The sequence below is a fragment of the Crocodylus siamensis genome, chromosome 1 (assembly GCF_052110815.1).
Source record: "Crocodylus siamensis isolate JL-2025a chromosome 1, ASM5211081v1, whole genome shotgun sequence".
Lineage (NCBI taxonomy): Eukaryota > Metazoa > Chordata > Crocodylia > Crocodylidae > Crocodylus > Crocodylus siamensis.
In genome coordinates, this window is record NC_143395.1 from 421,374,831 (window position 1) to 421,386,715 (window position 11,885).

At 57.6% G+C, this 11,885-nt stretch overlaps 1 protein-coding gene across 1 annotated transcript; it reads right to left on the reverse strand.

Annotated features, from left to right (window-relative positions):
- Window positions 1-1,792: 1,792 nt before the first annotated feature.
- LOC149875580 (ecto-ADP-ribosyltransferase 5-like) lies at window positions 1,793-4,106 on the reverse strand. The gene is made up of 3 exons (XM_090031795.1): window positions 3,366-4,106; window positions 2,480-2,512; window positions 1,793-1,948 (listed from the first exon to the last, which is right to left on the reverse strand). Exons 1-3 carry the CDS (start codon window positions 4,087-4,089, stop codon window positions 1,902-1,904), a joined length of 804 nt encoding a protein of 267 aa, XP_089887921.1. The 5' UTR covers window positions 4,090-4,106; the 3' UTR covers window positions 1,793-1,901.
- Between the last annotated feature and the right edge of the window lie 7,779 nt (window positions 4,107-11,885).

Genomic DNA, 11,885 nt, shown 5'->3' on the forward strand with positions numbered 1-11,885 from the left:
CCGGCAGTGTGAAGCTGTAGCCAGCAGGGCTAACAACACCGTGGCAGGCATCAATCGATGCATCTCCAGCAAAACCAAGGGGGTGATTCTTCCACTTTGCTTGACCCTGGTGAGGCCGCAGCTGGAGGACCGCATCCAGTTCTGGGCACCGCACTTCAACAAGGATGTGGACGAGCTTGAGAGAGTCCAGAGAAGAGCCACCCATAAGATGAGAGTCTTACATGGCAAGCCATCTGAGGAAAGGCTGAGGGACCTGGGACTCTTCAGCCCGAGGAAAAGGCGGCTGAGAGGGGACCTGGTAGCAGCTTACCGCTACACTGGGGAGTGCATCAAGGGCTTGGTGAGCAGCTGTACACCAAGTCACTCAAGCGGAAAACCAGGAGTAATGGCCATAAACTCCTGGAAGACTGATTCAGGCTCAACGCTAGGGAGAACTTCTTCAGAGTCAGGGTGTCCGGACTGTGGCATAAGCTCCCTCCAGAGACGGTGCAATCTCCTACCGTGGCCCTACAAGAGGAGACTGGACCGTCACCTCACTGGGGACACCTGACCCCCAGTTGTCTTTCCTGCTTGGTGCAGGGGGGTTGGACCCGATGATCTTCCGAGGTCCCTTCTGGCCTTACAGTGTATGACTCCATGAAGCTCGGGGCCCTTTCAGCTGCTGGCCAACACCGAGATGGGTCTCTCCCAGCCAGCTCATGGGAGTCTCTCCTCTTGAAGCTGTTCCTCTTCATACAAACAGCAGGACATCGCCTTTCCAGCAGGAAGGCCGGGCATTCACCGAGGTGTGGGATTCCCAGCTTGAAGCCCAAGTGAGGGCAGATGGAGGAGAGGTCACGTCCCCCACACCCTGGGCTGCAGCTCTGACTGCCGGGTGCTAGGGCCGAGTCTCTCACAGTAGATTTTCCTGAGGAAGGAGACAGGAGCCTTCCTCTGTGCACAGTGAAGAGCCAAGGGGTGGTTCGTGCCCCGTAACACCCAGCCGCTCGCCAAAGTGGCTTTCCCTCAGTGCCACTGTGATTTGGGGCATGGGGCAACGGGAAACCCTTTGCTCCCCTGACCTGGACTGCTCAGTGTGAGCTCACCCCAAAGGCCTTGTGCAGCCACCCAAGGGCTGCTCTACATCATGCCCACAGGGATCCCCTCCACGGACCCAGGGATGCTGTGGCCCCCAGGGACTGCCTGCTGCCTGCATGCCTCATTACCCGAGGGGGGGGGGGGGGTCAGATGGCTGTTGAAGGAAGTCAGTACCATCCTGGTCCTCATTGCCTGGCCACAAGCTGGAGCGCTCAGAGGCCAAGGAAGATGCTAAAAGTAGATGACCATTATGGCTACCCTACCCAGACCACCCCCTCCTCCCACAGACACGGCAGCAGCATGGTTGTGCTGACCTCACCCTCCCTGGAGCCAGCGGCCAGGGCCCTGGACAGCAGCTCCCAAGACCTCATCTGCTCCCCTGGACCTCTACCCTCCTCTCACCGCACGGGACAGCACCGGTAAGTCCTGGGTTACCCCAGCTATTCTCTCAGGCTCCGGGTACTGGCAGGTCTGCTTTTCCCCTTAGCTTCCCCACACAAGCACTGCTAGCAAGACGCCAGGACCATCACAGTCTCTCCAGGGATTTTAATTGCCATTCACAGCTTCATCTTTGAGAGCAGACTCTCCTAAGCCAGACAAGCATCGTCTCTTTGGAGCCGTCTCTCTTTCTAGGATGACCCCACCCTGCAATTTTCCCCCTGGCCACCCTGCACAGAAGAGGACAAGTATTGATCAACGGAGATCGGGTCTGGACTTTGGCCCTGTACAAAGAGCCCCGTCCTCCTCCATAAGCCAGGCAGATTTTCAGTGCAATAGGTTCACATTCACGGGAGCGCTTCCTCTCTTCCACAGCTTGGTGCTTGTCAGGGTTGTGCCCACTGGGATTTGCACTGTGCATGCTCCTTCAGGCCTGTAAAAGAAAAGGTGAGGGTAAGAGGCGTCTCATCAGTTCCCTTAACAGCTTCTTTGGTGGAGGCAGTGGTGGTCTGTACAACCCAGGGTTGCAGTTGGGTTTGGGGGGGAAAAAAGATCAGCCAAGCTACCCTACTGCTACCCCGCTGGAAAGGGAGCCCCTGCTCTGTTCTCCTCAAGTGTCTGAGACCAAGAGCCCAAATCCTACTGGGCAGACTGAAAAAAAGTCAAAGGTTAAGGTTGTGTTGGAGTGGTGGTGTAGCCATGATGGTTTGGGAAGTACATGAGGGGCAGGGCAAGGATTTTTGTGGGTGGATCTTTTATTGGACCAACTGCAAGGTTGGGAGGTTGAGCCCGACTGTGCCGCTTGCACGATGAAGCGCTGAGTGTGATGCAGGGGGGGCCGGGGGGGCTGCTGGAGCCGGGAGGGGACAGGCCAGGCATTGTGGTCCCTGCAACGTAAAATCTGCCGGCTGCCGAGGGGCTGCTCACACCCTTTGGGCAAGTCAAGCGGAAGGAAAGTTCTTACCCGGGCCATCGGCACACGTGGCTTTTTTGTCCCCTGCAAAGCAAACGGATGGGATTAAACAGCTGTCGGCCACAGAGAGATTCACACCTTTGCAAGGCTGGGCATTGCGTGCGGATGCCTGACTCTGGACCCCCACAGCCAGCGCTCTATTTCCAGCTTAGCCATGGCTGGAGAACTCATGGCGGCCAGAGGAAATGCTACAAGGACAGGCTGAAGGCAGACCTCAAGGAAAGGGTTGCTGACTTCAAGAGCTGCCGGCTGACTCTGATGGTGCCGCAGCCTCAACCAAGTGTCAGCCCTTTTCAGGGCAAAGCGCCTTGCCCTCGAAGCAGGGCAGAGAGAGCGGAGGAAGGAAAAGGAGAGGAATCCCAGCCTGCAGCCTGCTCGCCCCCGTGCAATGTCTGTGGACAGGTCTGTGGCTCAAGGATTGGACACTTCAGTCCCCGCCAGCCCCATCCATGAGCTGTGGTAGCGAGCATCCTTGGACTGAGGGATGGACGGTGGCAGGGAGATCAGATCCTTCAGGCTCCCCCCCAGGAGCCTGCTGGGAAGATGGAGAGCCTCACCAGGCAGCGCCATGAGCTCGGCAAGCCTGGCTCCAGTTTGCAAAGGGTCCCCTTCCCAGCTCCCCCGCCCCCAGCACAGCCGCAGTCACATCAGGCCGTCGGGACGGATGCTCCTGGGGCTCTGCTCATGAGTAATATGGGTTGCGAGGCCTGGCGGTCTGGCTGCCTGACACCCCCTGCGTATGGATTGACACCAGATCAGATCGTGTCTTAAATCCCAGATTGACTCTGGATCAGATTGTATCTTAAATCCCGGGTGTCCCCTGCTCCCGCCCCCCCGAGGCAGCCCGGGTGCGGGTCCCAGCCCGCCAGGCACTCACCGCCCAGGTAGGCACAGTTGAAGTGGCTGCAGGTGCGGTTGGTGCTGCGCAGCACAATGACACTCCTGTCTCCCTGCCGGGTGACGTTGGACACGGCGAACACCTCGCCGGGGGGGATCAGCACCTCCTTCTCAAAGCCCAAGAAGGAGAGCTTCTCGATGTGGGCCCCGAAGCAGGAGCGCAGCATGAAGACCGTGGTGTTGCCGTAGCCCTGCGAGACCGCGGCGTCCAGGGACGAGGAGGTGAACTGTCCGAACCGGACCGGGCCTGCCGCAGGTGGGTTGAAGCGGATGGAGCGGACCCCCCGGTAGAGCTGGTTGCGGTACATGCGCCCGCAGTCCTCCCGCAGCAGCTGCAAGGCTCTGCTCAGGTAATAGTGCAGGGCCTTGAAGGGGAAGGTGCGCAGGTAGGTGTCTCGGGATTTGCCAGCCTCTCCCACCGCCTCGTTGAACTCTGTATAAAGCTGCCGAGTTAAATGGAGCTTCTTGTACAGATCGCTGGAGGAGTCGGTGTAGACCAGAATGGCGATGCCATGCGCATCCTGAAAGCCCGCGGGCAGACTCAGTCCTTTCTTCTTCTCGGCCCAGACAGCGGACAGGTTTGTCCACATCCCGTCGAGCAGCGGGTGTCTGGCTCGCTCCTCTTCCAGCAGCCATGGAGCCACAGCCTCGCCCATTTTATCCGTGCATCCGATGTACTGGTCATCAAAAGAGTCGGGTGCCATCCCCAGAGGCCTGGAGTCGTGGCATTGCACCTGGAAGGGAGAAACAGGGATGCCAGCCAGGTCCTCAAGGACCAAGGGAGCCCTGTGATGTGGATGATCCCAGGAGTGGTGCCCATGATGCAGGGACGGGGCAGGGCGCTGGGTCCCCTGAGCTGCATCACCATGGGCAGGATGGAGCCCGGTCACCACAGGCCCACAGCGCCGGCACAGCAAACCAGGCAGCTCTGGGGCAGCTCGCTGCGGGGCTGGTCTGGAGACAGAGTCCCAGGAGAGCAAGGGATGCAGCACCCCACGGGAAGGCCCGGTCCCACTTACCCCCATCGTGGCACCTGACCCTGTCTCCTCTCTACCGCTCTGGGGGCTTGGGCCCATGGAGGGGGCTGAAGGGGCGGCCTGGTGTGGGCAGGGGATGATTTCCCGCCCCTCCTCTCCCCGATCCTGCCCCTGGCCATGGGGTTGCATTGGGATGAGGTGTCACTGCAGCACAGTCTCCACCTCCGTGCCCCGGGGAACTCCCCGCTGGTGCAGGATGGTTTGTGATTTACAGGGCATGGAAGGGGAGGGCTGGGGCTGGGAGCTTGCCAGGGCCAGGAATGGCTTTTGTGCCTTATTTTGGGGTGTGGAGCAAAGGAGAAGTGGTCACCGAGGAGCCCTGCCCGCTCTCATCATGCAGCTGAGACTTCCAGGAACAGGAGTCTTCCTGGCTGGAGGGAGTCTGGTACCTGCGGGGGGCTCAGCCAGGTCTGCACCCACAGATAAGTCAGGGCGAGGGCCAGGGGTCTCATCTCCATCACCCGGGGCACCTGCAGGAGAAGGGAAGGCCGGCAGTGATGTCGCGTCCCCATTGTGACGGCTCTGCCACTGCCTCACAACAGCAAAGGTCGCGGCTGCTGCAGAGCCCCTGCTCCTCCGCGCCGGAGGGGGCTTTCCCTGTGTTGGGAGGGACCCCCTGTTTTCTGGGAGTGCCATCCCACCCGGACTCCCTCCATTGCCCCAGGGCTGGGCTGGCTGAAAAACCAGGAAGAAATGCTGTGAAGGTGGTGTTCAGCTTTCACATAGTCTGCGGCTTCTCAGTTATTTCTGTTTTCAAACATCTTCTCCCATAAGCTCCTCTCTTGTGTTTGCTGGAGACCTGTATACACGCACCCCCCTGATGTAACCCTGATTTCACAGGTGCTGTCTCCTGGACGCTGCACTGAGCACAAGGTCTATCTTCCACCCTCCTGGCTGGGACACGAAGGCTTGGAAATCCAGGCTGTGAGCCGGGGCCCGAGGAGCCAGCCTTTTCCATGCCAGCCAACGGTCCAGCCCTGAGAGGTTCTGTTTCTGGGGCCGCTGGGCCCGTTCAAGGCAGTCATGTCTGGTGCACGCAGCCAGCCCGGGAGGCTCAGAGGTCTAGGACAGCAGCCCCCATCAAGCCCCTCCATGTTAGCAGACCAGTAACATGTTCCCGAAGCACAAATCAACTGGCCAAACCATGCTGAATGCTTACAGCACGCACCAGAAAGCACTCCAGATTTGGAAGCAGCAAAGGCTACAGGACACCAGGGTCATAGGGGAAGCAGCTGGAGCCAGACTTATGCTTTCTATGAGTGGCTGAGAGGGTCAGCACTGAATCTGCATAGAAATATGTGGCCCGGGCTGTTCTGGACTCTGCCAAGCCCAAGCTCCAGGAGCACAGCCGTGCATGTGGCAGGGGATTTGCCCGGCTCCGGGCAGCCTTGCTCTCTGGTCTGTGCATTCAGAGTCATACACACCCCACTCCCCCTGCGCTGGCTATTCCCCCTTCTTGGCTTCACCTGCTTGCCAGAGACCCTCACAGAAACACAAGGAAATGACCCCCAGACACAGCACCCAGTGTGACTTTTCCGAGCCTTCGCTGTTCCTGAGGACTGAGACCTTTGAGAACATGAAAGCCCAGGGGGGCTTGATGGGGGCTGCTGCCCCAGCTCTCTGAGCCTCCCAGGTGGGCGAGCAGCAGAGACAGAGCAACAAGCAGCTGCCAGGACAAGAGGGAGCCCTTGCATGGCCTCACCCGGGTGCAGTCTTCTGCACTGATCCAGGAGAAGTGCAGCAAGTGTTTGGACCCTGCTCCTGCCTCTCTGCTCTGACGGCAGCGTCCGCACTCACCTTTGGGGTTTCCAAGGCAAAGGCAGGCTGGAGAGACGCACGTGCCGAGCAGGCCGGTGCACACGCTGGCAGTGATCGGTCAGAACATAACAGCTCTGTGAGCCTGGCTTGTACTTTCATTTCTGTGCTGTGCTTTCACTTTCGCCTGCCAGGGTGCACCGCTCTCTTCCCCAGCAGCTGTGGGCAGGGAAGTGAAGAGCAGCTGCAGGATTGCACCTGGGCTCAGTGCACAGGACCAGTCCCCCCAAAACTGAGGAGCCTGTTAGAAATGGAGTATTGTTAGAAATGCACAGCTTGCATTTTGCACCTGATAAGAAAGAGATACTGCCAAGGACTTTTTTTTCTTTCCCAGCCTTGCCACAGCCTTTCTTATGCTAAATCGCAGACTCTCCCCCAGCTTCTCCCTAGCCTTTCTCATGCAGATTACAGAAGCTGGAATTCAACTGACTGTGTCCTTGGAAGGGGGGGGGGGGGGGGGGGTTTGAACTCTTGGCGACCCACTATAGTCTCTGAGCATGCTTAATTAGCTGATGCATATTTACCTCTCCACCCTGCATACTTAAGTAGTTAATTATACTATACATGCGATGTATGTAGTGATGTAACCACATGTATGCTTGTATGAAACAGAAGTGAGCTGTAAGAGTTCCTGTTTCTGCACACGTGCCCAGGAGGAAGAAGATAAATATTGCCTGCAAAATTCCTTGGTGGGTTCGGAGTAATCTGAGTTCTTGACTCTGCTCTGACCCTATTTGCAAATACACCTTTTGTGCCATCTAATGAGTGTGTGTCTGTGATTTTGGTGGCCTCCAGAGAAACGAACCACTTTTTGCATCAAGCCCACGAGCAGGGAGGCTCGATGGCCATGTGCAAACAGGCCCACCTCACTGCAATAGTCAGCAAGGGCACGAGTGCATGCCCCGGGATTGGGGCCGGCTGCAGCACCCCAGCTCCATTGCGAGAGGGGCCAGAGCCAGCTGGATGGCAGTGCACACATGGGGGGGCTCTCTGGATCTGGGGGGGCCCATGCCTTCTTGCTTGTGGCCATGCTGCTGCTCACAGGCTGTTCGCTGGAGCCTAAGTGTTTAGTTGTCCTTCACTTCTCATCCCTCACACAGAGCGTCCACCAGGCATGGGGCTAGTCGGCTGTCCGAGGGGACAGGAGAAAGGTGAAAGCATGGGGCTGATACTTGCTTGCGCCAGCTTTGATGACATGTTGCTATGAAGGGAACCACAGGAAAAGCCCTTTTGTTCTCAATGCATCTTACCTTAGAGGGCCCAAGCTCTGTCTGTCCGGGTGCTGAGTGCACCATGCGTGCTGTAATCATGCATGTAGCTCTGGATGACCTCATTAAAAGATTGCAATGCTGAGAGAACCAGATGAGTCGCCTCATTATGCAGTGATGTGATCGCCAAGGGCCAAGGGGACTGTGCTGTCCTGTATCTATTCAGTCATTTCATCTCTTTCACCCTTTCCTGCCAAACATGCCCCAAAGATAAGATGTCTGATGTCAGCTTTGCATGCTCACAGGGCACCTTCTGACCCAGGTCCCCAGGTAGGACTACCCACTGATGACGGGGCTGCGCAGGACTGGCACAGTTCTCCACTGCATGGAAGTCCTTTTGGCAGGGGAATATTGCTGCCACTACCACCCTTTCCTTGCTGTAGCCCTGTCCTGAGAGCCACCAGGCTGGGATGGAATAGGAACAGGCAGGGAGTCAGCTCCTCTGGGTTGGGCCAGATGGCGAGGGTATCCTTTCCAGGGGGGCATCTCTCCCTAGATGCAGGCAGCTCCAACAGACTCTGGCACATCTGTACTTTTGGGACCCCAGTTGTCGTGCACATGATGGAAAACCCTTTGGACTGTGGTGGGCCAGTAGGGGGCGCTCCTGCGTTGAGCCACCCACCTCCCCGCGCCCGACCACCTTCCCGGCTCTGAATGCCTCCCTGGGGGCGCCTTATGCTCGGCCGACCCCTCTCCCAGAGCACACTCGCTAGCCTGGGGGTAACGTGCCGCCACCACCCCGAGAAGGGACTGTCTCGGCCCTGTGTCCTCGGGGAAACACAGGCCTAATAGTCTGACGGGTACTCGACCCGGTACAGGCACTTGGGGCACTTTCCCAAGTCAAGGGGGCAAAAAGCAAAGTCTCCCTTAGTCCGCAGACCTAAGGGGTCTCTCTGGCATAATTTAGACCCACCCCTCAATAAGTCTCCCACACCAGTCAGAAAGGAGAGCTTTATTGATTACAGGGGGTAGGGTAAACTAGGGTACAGGGTTGAGCAATAACTTAGAAATCCTAAAGAGCAAACAGTGTGGCTGAGGTAGCCTTTTGGTCACGCATCTGTGTTACTGCCAGCTAGATATCTAATGCGATTGAGTAGCTTCCTCACAAGCATCTTCCAGAGCTCTCCAGTTTCCCCTCTGGAGTCTGGGGTGAGAGAGAGAACTAGGTCCCGATGGCAAGGCCCCTCTGTCTCCCCTGCTTTGCTGCTGCTTCCCCTCATGGCCGAAGAGAGAAGAGCGAGCCTCCTCCCCCCCCAACCTGAGATTTTGGGGAGAAACAAGGTGGCTTTCTGCCACACTTCCCCCCTCCTTTAAAAACTTGGATCCGTAGCTTCACAGGGATATGGAGACAAGCGTGCTAGTTTGGAGGGGTCACCTGTTTGACCCTACAGAGAAATTACACCCCACATAATACTGATCCTAACAATAAAACACATAAAACATAACAGCACATTCAGGAACTTCCCCGCCCGAGCGCTCTCGAGCAGGTCTGAGTCCACCCGACACACGACCCCGAGGCCTTTTGTGACAGGGCGTCTGCGACCACGTCCTGGCTTCCCTGGATGTGCTCAACGGTGAAGTCGAACTCCTGAAGCTGCCGGGCCCATTGCTGCGGCTTGGCAGTGGAGTCTTGCATCGTCTGCAGCCACTGCCGTGGGGCACGGCCCAGTAGGACGGTGAACGGCTGCCCCCGTAGATAGGGCCTCAGCGTGTTCAGTGCCCAGACGATGGCCAGACACTCCTTCTCGATAAATGACAGGTTTCGCTCCCGAGGGACTAACTTCCGGCTGAGGTACACCACGGGGCGTCGCGTCCCTTGGTGCTCTTGTAGGAGTGCAGCTCCTAGTCCCGCGTCGGAGGCGTCAGTGGCGACGTAGAAGGGTTCATCCAAGAGCGGTGCCTTCAGGATCGGGTGTTTGACCAGGGCGGCCTTTAGGGTGTCGAATGCTTCTTGGGACCCCGGCCTCCAGACCACGGTATCATGGCTGCCCTTCTTGGCCAGCTCGTGTAGGGGAGCTGCCGTCACTCCGAATCCCGGGACAAACCGTCTGTAATGTCCGGCCAGGCCCAGGAAGGCTCTGACTTGCTTCTTGGTTTGTGGAGGCGGCCAGTCCTTAGTGGCCTCGATCTTGTCCCACACGGGAGCAGGGAGGGGCTGTAGGGGAGCCTTTCTCTTGTCCCCACTTTTGCCCTTCTGCTGGCATGTCTCGCAATATCTGCAATACTCCGTCACATCCTGGGCAATTCGGGCCCAATAAAAGTTTGCCTGCAGCCGCTGGTGTGTCCGTTCCCTGCCCAAGTGACCAGCACGCTGTAAATCATGAGTCATGGAGAGCAATCGTTGTCTGTATTTGTGAGGTACAATGATCTGGCAATGGGGTTCCCAGGTCTGGGTGCAGTTCCTGGGCACCCACAACCGGTAGGGAAGTCCCTTATCGCAGACCACCTGTTCCCTCTTCTCCGGGGTAAACTCGCTCTCTTTCTCCTGAGCCATCTGCCGGAGGTCCTCCAGGCTGGGGTCCCCCAGATCCTCCTGCTTGAACTCCCCTTGCCCGGCTAAGCTGTCCGCAGAGAGTTCGGCGGCTCCTGCAGGGAGTGCACCTTCCCCCTCAGGGACTTCCTTGGACTCCACCCTCAGAGTCTCTCCTTCCTCTGCCACTGACAGAACAGACACTTCCCTGGGACTGTCACTTAGCCCACCCTCGGGCTTGCTAGATTCCTCAGGACCTGGTGTGCGTTTACTTTCAACTGGGGACTCTCCCGGCGCAGCCGATGGTGTGGCTGTTTCTTGGAGAGTTTCTAACTCTCCCCGTCTAGCCTTTTTGCTCTGCAAACAAGTCACCGCATTAATGTGGTAGGGCTCTAGCTCTAGGGCCTGGTCCATCTCTCTGTGCAGGAGTTCTCGATTGAGTATATCCCATCCCACCAGGATGGGAGCTGGAGCCCCTTCCAGCACACCCATTTCTACATGCATCGCGCAGCCTCTCCACTCGATGGGTGACCGGGTTACCGGTATCTCGAATGGTGGAGACCCCACCCCTTGAATGGTAAGGGTCTTCCCAGGGACTATATTCGCAAGTGAAACTAGGTTGGCATCGATTAATGTCACGCTGGACCCCGTGTCCAGTTCCCCAATAAGGGTTCTCCCATTGACCGTTACCTAGGTCTGGTGGGGGACCATCACCTCCTCCGGGTTTGTGATCCTGCAGCAACAGGCACGCCCCTCAGAGGGGCTCGGGCCTTCCCCTCACTGCGTACAGCTGTTGCATGTCTGACGGGCTTGGGTTTGGTGCTTAACTTTGGGCAGTTGGGCTTGATGTGGCCCGGCTCCCCGCAGTTATAGCACCCCCTCTTCTCCGAATTGGGGTGTTTGGTCCAGTCAGGGGTCTCCTTCCGCTCGGTCTGGGATGGCCCCTTTTCCCCTTTTGGACAGGGCCCTCCCCTCCCCCCTCTCTGGACCCCTTTATGTTCCTTCCCAGAGTGGGGAGGTTTTTTGTTTGACCCTTCCCGGTTAAGCAACAGCTGATCAGCAATTTCAGCGGCCTCTTGGACTGCTTTGGGGCCCCTGTCCTTGACCAGGGTTTTAACCTCCCTTGGACAGCAATGATAGAATTGGTCCAATGCCATGAGCTGGTACGTTTTCTCGGCAGTGTCAGCCTTGGCTCCCCCTACCCATTTAAGGAAAGCATCCCACATCAAGGCCACATAATCAGCCATTGACTTCTCCGGTTGTGGGCGGAGAGTCCGGAATTTTTTCCGGAAATAGTCCGGCCCGAACTTGAACCTTGCAGCCACGGCCTGTTTAAATGTATCATAGTCCTCAGCTGTACCTGAGGGCAGGCTGTTCAGGACCGCCGCCAGGTCGCCATCTACCAGAGCTGCTACGTGCAGCATGTACTCCTCCTCAGGCACCTTCAACCGTCGGGCTTGCTTCTCAAAGATGCTGAGGAATACTTCGGGGTCATCTCCGGGTCGGTAGTGAGCGAAGGCTGAGGAGTTCGGTTTGAGACCCACCCCTCAATAAGTCTCCCACACCGGTCAAAAAGGAGAACTTTATTGATTATGAGGGGTAGGGGAAACTAGGGTACAGGATTGAGCAATATCTTAGAAATCCTAGAGAGCAAACAGTGGGGCTGAGGTAGCCTTTTGATCCCGCATCTGTGTTACTGCCAGCTAGATATCTAATGCGATTGAGTAGCTTCCTCACAAGCATCTTCCAGAGCTCCCCAGTTTCCCCTCTGGGGTCTGGGGGTGAGAGAGAGAGCTGGGTCCCGATGGCAAGGCTCCTCTGTCTCCCCTGCTTTGCTGCTGCTTCCCCTCATGGCTGAAGAGAGAAGAGCGAGCCTCCTCCCCGCCCCCAACCTATACAGCCCCCGTGAC

Bases quoted from the DNA above. Each gene is read 5' to 3' on its own strand.
- LOC149875580 (XM_090031795.1), bottom strand. From the start codon at position 4,089: ATGGCACCCGACTCTTTTGATGACCAGTACATCGGATGCACGGATAAA. The intron at 2,513-3,365 runs GTGAGTGCCTGG...TTTGCTTTGCAG, and splicing joins CAACTGTGCCTACCTGGGCG to GGGACAAAAAAGCCACGTGT. The intron at 1,949-2,479 runs GTAAGAACTTTC...TTTCTTTTACAG, and splicing joins CACGTGTGCCGATGGCCCGG to GCCTGAAGGAGCATGCACAG.